This window comes from Hyaena hyaena, unplaced genomic scaffold (genome assembly GCF_003009895.1).
Source record: "Hyaena hyaena isolate Hyena2069 unplaced genomic scaffold, ASM300989v1 scaffold_139, whole genome shotgun sequence".
Classification (NCBI taxonomy): domain Eukaryota; kingdom Metazoa; phylum Chordata; class Mammalia; order Carnivora; family Hyaenidae; genus Hyaena; species Hyaena hyaena.
The window spans coordinates 949,323-962,374 of NW_024080771.1; the positions used below are offsets into that span (position 1 = coordinate 949,323).

Consider the following 13,052-nt stretch of genomic DNA (forward strand, 5'->3'; position numbering starts at 1 on the left):
CTGGAACATTCTCATGGCTTATTTTCATTGGATTCACAGTACTAGAGTCAACCGCTGTTCTGAAGGAATTGGTGTGGTCCTTCATTTACCACAAGGGCAGAGGTGAAGACCGCCAGCAGCTGTGCATCAACATGATGAAATCACGAATTTGGGCTCCCCAGCGCGGACACAGGCCTGCTGCATTCATTCCTGGTCGCAGGGCAGTTGTGCGGCTTCAAAGTGCTCGGTGGCTGTTACAGGTACTCCAGTTCCAAGGCATGATGCAGGGCCATGAGGTCCGAGTGGCTGGAGATTCTCCAGAAGGGCATGGCGTGCTGCGAAAGGACACATGGTGAGGCCAGAGAAACTCGCTACAGTGCTCATCCCCTTTTCACTATTGTGAGACCTGCACCTTAACATCACATCTATTTAAAACAAAAATTCAAACTTATTCCTCCCCTAAGAATACTGGACTGGATTTGAGCAGTCTGTTTCTTTTATGGAAGTGATGGATATTTCTTAAGTTGATCTACACTGTGGCTCGAATACCAGTTCCAAACTTTATTATTATTTTTGTTTTACAAATAGTTTATTGTCAAATTAGTTTCCACATAACACTCAGTGCTCATCCCAAGTGCCCTCCTCCATGCACATCCCCCCTCCCCCCCACATCCATCAGTCCTCAGTTTTTGTCAGCATTCAAGAGTCTCTCATTGTTTGCCTCTCTCCCTTTCCCCCACCATTTCCCCCTTGTTCCTCCGTCAAGTTCCTCCTAATCCTCCTATACGTTCCAAACTTTAAAACACAGTAGCTATGAATGAGACTTTATCAAAAGCAGTCACCTTTCAAAATATGTATCCAGTGGACTTTTGATGCTGACAATTTAAGTTTTCCTTAGTTGGTAGTATTTTACATTTTGCAAAACTTAATTTTACTGATGTAAGAGGCAACTTTTTTTCCATTTATTTCCATTAAGCATTCTTCACATTGACCTTAAAATGGCTTTACCACATGGGAAAATTTTAAATGACTTTTTTTGTAGTTGTTTAAAAAATCAATCTAAAAACCTAGTTTAAATGATGAGAGTATTTATAAAACATCTAGTTTAAATGTGAGAATATTTGTAGAATACCTGAATTAGCCAGAGACAAGAAAAGCAGGAAAAGAACCGAGGTTACCTCATCCATCAAGGATGAAAACATGATTATAAACTGCCATTGTACAAAAGTCCGATAGTAAGAACTTATACATCAGCAGACTCTTTTTTACATAAGAGAAAGATAATCATTTTTCAGAGGACAATATTCTATTTAGCCCATAGAAAAACAGCTTTTAAAAAAATAGTGCAAAGACCTGAGTATAATTTGAAATTACAGTTTTAAGGAATTTAAAAAAGTCAGTCAAACAGAACTTGCATGGAAGCAAACAGTGGAATTTAAGTTTATTTTTGTGTGAGTGGGGGGGGGTGTTATCTGTAGCTAAACGTGGAAGCAAATAACTATTTTGATGTAGATCATACAGTGTTGTATTCTGGGAATACAAATTATTAGTTATTAACAATGCCTTTGTCTCAATCTGCTAAAAGCATATACCACAATCCAATATCAAATGGAGTCCCTATCTTTGGTCCTCCTTCAATAACAATAGTCCAGGACTGAGCACTAGGGATCTCAGAAAAGTTTTAGGATCATCTACCTGGCAACTTTTGACTAGAAAAATAGACTTACTACTTTGCATTCATTCATTCATTCCTTTTTTTGCATCTGCAGGGATGGTGTAGAAGATGGCCCTGGCTACCTCTGTTTTATAAAAGGAAAAGGCCAGTACCCTTTGCCTGGGGAGATGGGGAAATACTTGGTAAGAAGAGGTAATCATTAAGCTAGGTATGAAAGGATGATCATCCAGAAGAGTACTTCATCGCTGTGTGTGTTAGGTGGTGGAGAATTCCATTGTTAGGATACTGGCTGGGTATGAAAGAAAGACACGATGGCTGTGGGAGCCACATGGAGCACGACCTACAAGGAGGCTGTCAATAACAATGACAGCTGTAATTGATTGAATACTGTGTCCTAAGCACCTCTCATAGACTCTCAGATTCAAGCCTGTCTATAACCTCCGGGGTGGATCAGTGTTACCATCTCTATTTCACGGATGACAAAACAGATCTGGAGGATGAACAGAGAGGTTTAATTAACAGCTGGCTAGGAGTGAACACTCGATTCACACCAGGGCTGCTCTGATTCCCAGATGCTGAAATGCCTTCTAACTGTTCTCTATGGCATTTTAATCCAGCAGTGTAAATGATCAGCACCACCGCATACAGCTGAACACACACACATTCCCTTCCAAGTTCTGTTGAGTGAGAGACATGGGAAAACTTGAGTGACTGTGAAGACATAGATCAGATTCTGAAAACCATCTGATCAGTTACAACACAGAAAGCTTTCCTTCTGTTTCTCTTACTGGAATAAAAATCCATGTGTACCCTAAAACATTTGTAAAATGTAGAGCTTCAGTTTTATAAAGAAATACAAATCATTTTGCATGCTATTAGATAACTTCCATAATATTTTTCTATATATTGTATCTGTGCATACTCATATCTGAAATTGTATTTATACAGTATGTACCACTCAGCACTTTGCTCATTTTACTACTTAATCTCAAGTCTGTTTTTGACACATCGTTTTTAAGAAAAACCCTTCACTACTTCAAAATTTTCAAGTATTCTTATATATTTAACCATCTACTTGCCATCTATTGTAATATCCTTGTGTATTTTTCTTATTTTCTTCATTTATTTTCTCTGATTTGCCAGAGATCAGTTGCCCCTCCCCAAAGCTGCTTCTCATGAACACCTGAATAAAGGAAGCTGTAGAGTAGTTCTAATATTCTTATAGACTAGTCTTTCAGGCTCTTAAGAAAGCCATCCAGAAGTTTTCAGGACAACAACCTTCATAAGTAAATATAAAAGTACTTTTATAAGTGGAAGGCTTTGTTTTTCAAAGTAAGTTCAAATTCTTTTCCATGTTGATTATCTGAAGTTAGATATGTTTCCCATAGAAAACAAAACACATCTGAGAGCTACTGGTATACTCACAGTATGTATTGTAGAATGCAATGTGTGGCAGATAAATTGAAAAGGGAACTGAAAAAAATCCAGCTAGTTCTTTGGTACATACTTAAGATATAAATTAGGGATTTAATTCCATAGTAAACAAAATAAACAAATGGTTAAATATCTTCACAGGTGTAGGGGTTGATGCCAGGCTAGAGCACATTTACTTTAAACTGTTCTAAACCATTCTCAAAACAAGTTATAGAAAGGTGAGGTTATTCCCAAAGAGTCCTGGATTGGCTTATTTACTGCCAATGAAACACTAATGGCTTTTGTCTTCCTATACAGAGTATTAATAAGAACCACATAGCAAATAGCACTCTGAAACAAATTCAAATGATGAAATATGCCTTGGGTATACTACAGATACAACTCATCACAATGCAGTGATGATGGGGTCATTAACGTGTGCAAAAATGCAGAAGGCCCTACAGTGATAACTGGCAAACAAAACAGGTGATCTCTGGGAACACTCCCACACAACGACTGCAACTCCAGCCTCAGTACTATTTCATAACATGAAGGTAATGATCTTTGTTATAATCAACAGTTCTATTCTCACAAAAATTACTGGGCTTCTACTTTAAGAAAGTATATTTGATTTTAAGTGAGTGATTATAAGACTGAATCTAGAGGAGAGGATGGGAAACTTAAAACTCCTATTAACAAGTAATTAGAATGTTGCAAAATAATATTTTCCCTAACTAGCCACATACTGATGTAAAGATTTTATGAATGTATAAGAGCTTCCCAGCACAAGAGGGTTAAGCCTGAAACATATTTCTTTTTTTTTTTTTTTTTTTAAATGTTTTATTTTTATTTCTAGGAGACAGAGAGAGAGACAGCATGAGCAGGGGAGGGTCAGAGAGAGAGGGAGTCACAGACTGAAACAGGCTCCAGGCTCTGAGCTGGCAGTCAGCACAGAGCCCGAAGCGGGGCTCGAACCCACGAACCGTGAGATCATGACCTAAGTGAAAGTCGGACGCTTAACCGACTAAGCCACCCAGGCGCCCCCTGAAACATATTTCTTACATGAAGTCAGAGATATGGTGGCAAAAAAAAAAAAAAAAAAAAAAAATCAGGTGCCAGAGTGAGAAGACCTGGGTTATGTAACATTAGTTATGGGACTTCAAATTATGACATAGTTTTCTGGAGCCAGTTTATTTATCTGTAAAATATCAGTAGTGTTTCTATGCATTAAAAACCATTTACCTGTACAAAATAAAATTATTCCATTTACGACAGTATCAAGAATAAAATAAAAATTAATTTAACCAAGGAAAATAGCTACACTAAAAACATACAAAACAAACAAACAAAAAACCCATAAAAACATTAATGAAAGAACTTGAAGACATATACAAATGGAAAGGTATCTCATGTTCATGGACTGGAAGAATTAATATTGCTTAAATGTCCATGCTCTCCAAAGCCAACTTCACTTCAATTGAAAACCTATCAAAATTCCAATGACGATTTTTAGAGAAGTAGAAAAAAGAAACCAATTTATATGGAACCACGAATAACTCCAAATGGCCCAAGAAATCCTGAGAAAGTGGGAAGCATCACACTTCTTGATTTCAAGCTATATTATAAAGCTATCATATCATAATAAAAACAGTATAGTACTGGCATAAAAACAGATACATAGATCAATGAAACAGAATCAACAGCCCAGAAGTTAACCATGTATATATATGGTCACATAATATTTGACAATGGAGCCAAAAATACTCAATGGAGAAAAGGCAGTCTCTTTAATAAATGTGCTGGGAAAATTGGCTGCAGCCATGTAAGTGAGTAAAACTAGACCCCTATCTTATATCACTCACAGATACTAACTCAAAATGGATTAAAGACTTAAATGTAAGACCAGAAGTCAGGAAACTCCTAGAAGAAAACATAAGAAAAAAGCTCCTTGACATGGACCCTGGCAATGATTGTTTTGGATATGATACCTAAAGCACAAACAACAACAAAACAAATGGATTACACTGAACTAAACCTCGGCATAGCAATAAAATCAAAAGACAATCAAGGGGTGCCTGGGTGGCTCAGTTGCTTAAGCATCCAACTTCAGGTCATGGTTCATGAGTTAGAGCCCCATGTCAGGCTCTGTGCCTACTTCAGATTCTGTGTCTCTCTGCCCCTCCCCTGCTTGTACTCTCTCTCTCTCAAAATTAAAGGACAATCTAAAGAATGGGAAAAATATTTGTAAGCCATATATTGGATAAGGGATTAATATTCAAAATATATAATAAGCTCGTACAAATCAGTAGCAAAATAAATAGATATTTTTCCAAAGAAAATATACCGACAGCCAATAGGTATGTGAAAAGGTGCTCAATATCACTAATCTGGAAAAAGTCAAAACCACAATGAAATCTCACCTCACATCTGACGATGGCAATCATAAAGACAAGAGGTAATAAATGCTGCTGACACTGAAGAAAAGAGAACCCTTGTTCACCGTTGGTGGGAATGTAAAAAACAACTACAGCCAAATCTCCAGAACTCCCATATGATCTAGCAATTCCACTTCTGGGTTTATATCCAAAGGAAACAAAATCATTGTCAAAGAGATAACTGTTTCCTTATATTCATTAAAGCATTATTCATAATAGCCAAGACATGGAAACAACCTAACTATCCATCTATGAAAGAATGGATTGGGGCGCCTGGGTGGCTTAGTCGGTTACGCGTCCGACTTTCACTTAGGTCATGATCTCGTGGTTCCTGGGTTCAAGCCCCGCGTCGGGCTCTGTGCTGACTGCCGGCTCAGAGCCTGGAGCCTATTTCAGAGTCTGTGTCTCCCTCTCTCTCTGACCCTCCCCTGCTCATGCTGTTTCTCTCTCTTAGAAATAGATAAAAATATTTAAAAAAAAAAAAAAAAAAGAAAGAATGGATAGAGAAGTTGTGGCATAGATGTACACTGGGATATTATTCAGCCATCAAAAAAAATCTTACCATTTATAACAACATGGATAGACCTTATGCTAAGTAAAATAAGTCAGATAGAGAAAGATAAATACTGAATGATCTCACTTACATGTAGAATCTTAAAAAAAAAAAAACAAAAACCCAAATCCCAAACTCATACAAAAGAGACTCAATCATAAGGAAAAATAAAGAGATTCAATCATAAGGAAAAACATTTTTTTTGAAAAGCACATTTTTTTGTAGCTATAATGATAAATGTTAACTTATTGTGGCAACCACTTCACAATATATGTAACTCAAGTCATTATGCTGTTCCCTTTCTGAAACTTATAGTTGATAGACATCACTGTACATCTCAATAAAACAAAAAGAAATCAATGAATGAACCTAGAGAGAAGAGAGCTCAGTTGTAAGGTGGAGAGGGTGAGTTGGGCCTGCACTGAATTTGAAGAATGGGCAGAGCTGGTTAGGTAGATGGGAAAGGGGAGGGGTTCCCAGTCAGGATATAGTATGTGACAGGGCTGATAGGTGGGATGTACAGAGCATTTAGTATGGAGGTGATGGGGTTGGAATATTATGTTCATAATAAAGACTAATAAGGAGATTTTTCCAGGTAGAAACATGATCTAGCAATTCCATCTGGAATATCTTGGGATATCTAACTAGGAAGGATGGAGTAGAGGTGTGGCTGGCCAGCAGCAGAGAAAGTATGCAGAAGGATAGTGGGAATGGACTGGGTACAATGGATGGGAGACAAATGAAGATACAATTCATGTGTCTTGGTGATGGGCTAGAGGAGGGGAAAACCAAACAAATTTGAGTAGGTGAACGAGGTTAGTTCATTAGCTGATACTCAGATGGGATGACACAGGATGACTAAATGGAGATATTCCATCAGTTAACTAGAGCCATGGGAGTAAAAACGGAGCTAACCACAGACAGTAACAGAAATAATAACTGAAACTGGTGAGTATTATTAAGATTAGGTATTACTGAGAGTAATGGATACCGAAGCCTAAATCTTTGGAAAGTAGCCCAAATCATGGAAAGTAGCACATGTTTTGGGATTATTAGAAACAAACTATTCCCTGGATATTTCTCTTGTCCACGTGTGCAACTTTCTAAAGCCCTTTATGCTACCTTTCCTCCTCATCTAGTATTTTGCATTTATTCCTTCTAGTTCTACATAAAATCACTAACCAAAGCGCCAGGTGCACGAACACTCATGTGTAAATTGAATTTTGGTGAATTATTAAGAAGTATTAGTAAAATGTTTAAAACCATAAAAGCATATAACCTTTGGCTTAGGTATTGTACTTCTAGGAATTTTCCCCACAGATACACTTGCCCATGCATGAGTCACATAAAGAACATTTACTACAGAACTATTTGTAATGGTAAATATGAAAACCACCTAAATGTTCAGCCCCAGAGAACTTAAAAGTACAGCACATCCATGTAATAGAATACGGATGAAGCCATGTAAAGAAATGAGAGATACAGAACTCCATCTACTGATATGGAATGACTTCCAGGATGAAGACCATAGCTGTGCTTTCTTATGAATATATTTTCTCTAGAAAATATGCATATGGAAGTAGAAATACTTCCCAAATTGTAAATAAAAAGATCTTGGAAGATAGATTATTCTAAAAATTCATCATGAAATTTATTGCACAGCATTGCTCTTTTACTATTTGCATAGCTGCTTCTACTCTAGAGAGAAGTGAATTCTTTAAGAACAAAAACGAAATCCAATTCAAGATCTGGCATATATAATGTGCTCATTAAATAGTAAATAAAATTAATGACTTTAGAATAATAAAATTTACTGTGCTTGGTGTTAGTAAGTCTCAAATCTGCAAAAAATGTTACCATTTTTATAAAAGCAACTCTCATTTTTCTCCTATTCTGAGTAAGCTTAGAGTTGAACATCAGAGTCTCTACTTCATCTTGGATTTCAGCAAATTTTAGAGTTCATATTTAGAATGGATATTTGAGTTTGTCTAAGTCCAAGACGGCAATGTAGGAAGACCCTGAATCCACCTCTTCCTCCAAGAATACACCAAAGAGACACTTTTTAAAAATGTGTTTAGCAATATCTCCTGAAGAACTGAGGGCTGACTGAACAGCCTTTGCGAAACAAGAGAGAGACCACATAGAGAATGGCAAGAGAACAGAGACTGGAACCCCCACTCCACTGCTGTGAATTGCAGCAGGGAGAGAAAGTACCAAGAAACCACGAACATATTTGTCTGTCCTGGGGCACAAAACAAAGCTGCAGTTTAAAGGGCAACTAGAATATAAAGGATCCAGTCCTAGAACACCACCAGTGAGGGAGCTGCTGAAAATCTCTCTAAATTGGAGTGGTGGGCAAGCACCACAATTTATGTTCTCTTTCTACCTTGATAGCATGAACAGGGGCAGGGCCAGGGCACCATGGCTGACCCACCACCTTAGTGAGCGTTGGGGCCCCGAGCCCACTGGGGCCCCATTTGTTCCCCTAAGGTGGCTCCCGTGGTGGTGTACCCATGCTCACTACAGCCCCAGTCATCTTGCCAAGGGGACACAAGCGCAAAGCACCCCAAAACACTCCAGACACATACCACTTGGTGGCAGATGACCTGTCAGGGCACCCTAGCATGTAGCACCCTGAGAACCATGGCCCATGCCTGCCTTGGCTCCAGCTGCCTTACCGGGTCGATCCTGCACAAAACACCCTGAGGTACACTGGCTGACGCCCACTCCAGCTATCCTGCTAGGGTACTGTCTGCACAAAGTGCACCACAACCACCCTGACCTATGCCTACTTAAGCTTCGGTCATCCTACCAGGGCAGCCCCAGCACTGAGTGCCCTTCGACCCCAAGTCCATGCCAGCCACAGCTCCAGCAGTCCAGCCAAGGTTACCAGGCATACACAGGATCATTCCTTCAAGCTGAGGAGAAATAGCTGTTTTGCTTAATTCATATAAATAAAGTCAAGCAAAATGAGGAGACAAAGGATTATACTACAAAAGAATGAATGAGCTAAGACCTCAGAACACAAACTAAAATGGAGATACACAATCTACTTGTAAAGAGTTCAAAGTAATGGTCCTATAAATGCTCACTAGACTGAAGAACGGATGAACTCTGTGAGGATTTCACATAAAAAGAGACAATATAACAAAGAACCAATCGAAGTTGGATAATATAATAACTGAGATGAAAAATATACTAGAATGAATTGACAGCAGATTAGAAGATGCAGAACAAATCACTGATCTGGGTGAAAGGGTAATGGAAAGCACCCAAGCTAAACAGGAAAAAGAAAAAAAGTTTAAAAAATTAGGATAGGTTAAGAGATGTCTTAGACAACATCAAGCAAGCAAACAAATATTTGCATTATGGGGGTCCCATATGTAGGGACAGAAAACTTTCCTAATCTGGGAAAGGAAAGAGACACTCAGGTTTAGGAAGTACAGAGAATTTACCACAAGATGAACCCAATAAAATGCATATCATGACATGTAATAATTAAAATGATAAAGTTTAAAGATAAAACATTTTAAAACAGCAAAAGTAATTAGTTACATAAAAGGTAAATCCCATAAGGCTAGCAGCTAATTTTTTAGTAGAAATTTTTCAGGCTAGAAGGGAGTGGCATGGTCTTTTTACAGTGCTGAAAGGAAAAACCTACAACCAAGAATACAAGGGAAGATTATCATTCAGAACTGAAGGGGAGAGTTTCCCAGACAAGAAAAGTTAAAGGAGTTCATCACCACTAAACTGGCTTTACATGAAATGTTAAATTCTTCAAGTAGAAGAGAAAAGGCTATACTTAGGAGAAAATTATGAAAGGATAAAACTTCGTGAGCAAAAGGAAACACAGAGTAAATGTACTAGAACAGTCATTTATAAAGCTACTATGAAAGTTAAAGACAAAAGTAATAAAATCAACTACACCTATAAAAATAGTTAAGAGAACTCATGAAGTAAAGAGACGTAAACTATGACAACATGTGCATAAAGCATGTAAGTAAAAATGAAGTTATTTTAGAATGTATTTGTTTTTAAGTGATCATCAACTTAACAGGGGCTGCTATATATTTAGAATATTATATCTAAACCTCATGGTAACCACAAACCACAAACCAATAATAGATACATAAACAAAGAGAAAGAGAGCCAAATAGAACACAAAGAGAGCAAGAGAAGAACTACAGAAACAACCAGAAATCAGTCAACAAAATAGCAATAAGTATATACCTATCAATAATTACCTTAAACGGTCTAAATTCTTCAATCAAAAGGCATAGGGTGATGAAATGGATACAAAATCAAGACCCATCTATATGTTGCCTATAAGACACTCACTTCAGACCCAAAGGCACATACAGACTGAAAAGTAAAAGGGATGTAAAAGATATTCCATGCAAATGGAAATAAACAAAAAAGCCGGGGTATCAATGCTTATATCAGACAAAAATAGCCTTTAAAACAAAGACTGTAACGAGACAAAGAAGGGCACTGCATAATGATAGAGAGATCAATCCAACATGAGGAGATAACAACTGTAAATATTGATGCACTCAACACTGGAGCACCCAAATACATAATACAGCTATTAACAGACATGAAGTAGAAAAAATGACAGTAATACAATAATAGAGGACTTTAATACACCACCCCCCCCCCACACACACACACATCAATCAGGCAGAATATCAACAAGGAAACAGTGGCTTTGAATGACATATTAGATATGATGGGTTTGGCAGATATATACAGAACATTCTGTCCCAAAACAATAGCATACATATTCTTTTCAAGTGCACTTGGAATGTTCTCCAGAATAGATCAGAAGCTGGGCCACAAAACAAATCTTAAAAATTCAAGAAGATTGAAATAATTTCAAGCATTTTTTTCAGACCACAACAGTATGACAGTAGAAATCAATTATAAGAAAAAATTGGAAAAAGCAAAAAGATGTGGAGACTAATGGGTCGACAAAGAAGTTAAAGAGGAAACAAAAAAAATACATAGAGACAAGTGAAAATAAAAACACAAAGGTCCAAAATCTTTAGGATCCAGTGAAAGCAGTTCCAAGAGGGAAATTTTTAGTGATTCAGGCTTACCTCAAGAAATAGAAAGTCTCAAATAAATAATCTCACCTTATACTTAAAGAAGAAAAAAAGCCCAAAGTTAGTAAAAGGAAGGAAATAATAAAGTGCAAAGTGGAAATAAAATAGAAATTTAAAAATAACAGAAAATACCAATGAAACCAAGATCTGGATCATAGAAAAGATAAACAAAATTGGGGTGACTGGGTAGCTCGGTTAAGTTTCTGACTCATGGATTTCAGCTCAGGTCATATCTCACAGTTTTTAAGTTTGAGCCCTGTGTTGGGCTCTGTGGTGATAGTGCAGAGCCTGCTTGAGACTCTCTCTCTTTCTCTCTCTGTCTCTGGCCCTTCCCCAACTTGTGCTCTTTCACTCTCAAATAAAAACATTAAAAAAAAAAGATAAACAAAATTGATAAATCTTCAGCCAGACTCATCAAGAAGAAAATGAAGACCCCAATAAATAAAATCAGAAATGAAAGAAGGGAAGTAACCTACACCATAAATACACATTATTATTAGAGACTACTATGAAAAAGTATAATCTTCCAAACCCAATTGGGAAGAAATAAAAAACCTGAACAAACCAATTACTAGTAATGGAATTGTATCAGGAATCAAAAATTTCCAATAAATAAAAAATTTCCAAACCAATTACTAGTAATGGAATTGTATCAGTAATCAAAAATTTCCAATAAATAAAAAATTTCCAAAAAAAAAAAAATTCCAGGACCAGATGGTGAATTCTGTCAAACGTTTATTGTTTACATTTTTCTTTATGTGCTGATGTAAGTAGCCTATCAAACATTTAAAGAAGAGGAAACAGGAAGCAAGATGGCGGAGAAGTAGAGAGCTCCATACATTTCCCTCGCCCCCATCTCTCAAACGGAGAAGGCCTGAAGCCATAGGAACCCTTACAGAATCTAGGAGTTTGGGAGGAAAAGGAGACAGAGTCCGCTAGAAAACATTATTGCGTAAGTGCGAACTGGGGAAGATAAAAACAGGCCAGGACTGGAGACATGGTGGGGGGGGGGGGATCCCCCTCTGCGGGGAGCTGCGGTGAGTCTAGGGGGAAAGAGAGGCAGAAACTGTTCAAGACACTGTACCTGTCCTGGAGAAGAGAAAAACCTCGGCTCGGGACACAGAGGGATCTGGTTTCCTGCTGTGCAGCTGACCCTAGGCAGGATGCACTCATCCCAGGCGACCCAGGGAGAAACTGCTAATCACTTGCCAGCTTGACCTGGAGGGGAAGCAGTGGCACCTGAAGCCTTGCCTGTGCTCTGGCTTGGCTGGTTCCCAGGGGAGGAGGTGAGAGGCTTGAAACTGCTTGGACGATATCAATGGGGCATGTGGACTAAGATCTGGAAACAAGGCCTGGTTAGGACATAGAACATGGTGCCCACCTTGGCTACACCCGTGGCACAGGGAGATCAGACATAAAAGAGTGAGTTGCAACGCTTGGTTCAAGAAGGGGCTGGGCACCACCATTTTTCTCCCCACAACCACCAAGGCAGGACCTCAGGGAGCAGCCACAGGAGGCACTGGAGGCGAAGACCCGCCTACACCAAACCACAACCATCCCTGTTAGAGAGCCTTTTTTTTTTTTTTTTTTAACCCAAGCCGGGGCAAGATCAACATGGATGCACTGCCATGATTAATTCTAGATCATTTCTATTCAGATATAATTTTCCCTTGTCTCATTCATAACCCTCCACTCTGTTGGACTGGGTACTCTGGCCACTGGTTTGCTTAAACAGTCACATTTCATCCATTCTCTAGATGTATATTCTACATCTCTACCACTACCTTTTAATCTCTCTCTCTGGAGTAATCAGACTATACAGTTTCTCTGAGTAACATTATCTTCATTTCATTCTCCTCACCTCTTACCATATTCTCCTCTTTCTCTGAATT

At 38.2% G+C, this 13,052-nt stretch overlaps 1 protein-coding gene across 8 annotated transcripts in view; it reads right to left on the bottom strand.

The window, feature by feature from the left end:
- Positions 1-233: 233 nt before the first annotated feature.
- EYA1 (EYA transcriptional coactivator and phosphatase 1) overlaps positions 234-13,052 on the bottom strand; it is a 171,504-nt gene continuing 158,685 nt past the window's right edge. For all 8 annotated transcript variants that reach the window (XM_039238394.1, XM_039238393.1, XM_039238391.1 and 5 more), the window contains one exon: positions 234-314. In XM_039238394.1, coding sequence (XP_039094325.1) covers positions 234-314 — 81 coding nt within the window. The remainder of the gene's footprint in view (positions 315-13,052) is intronic.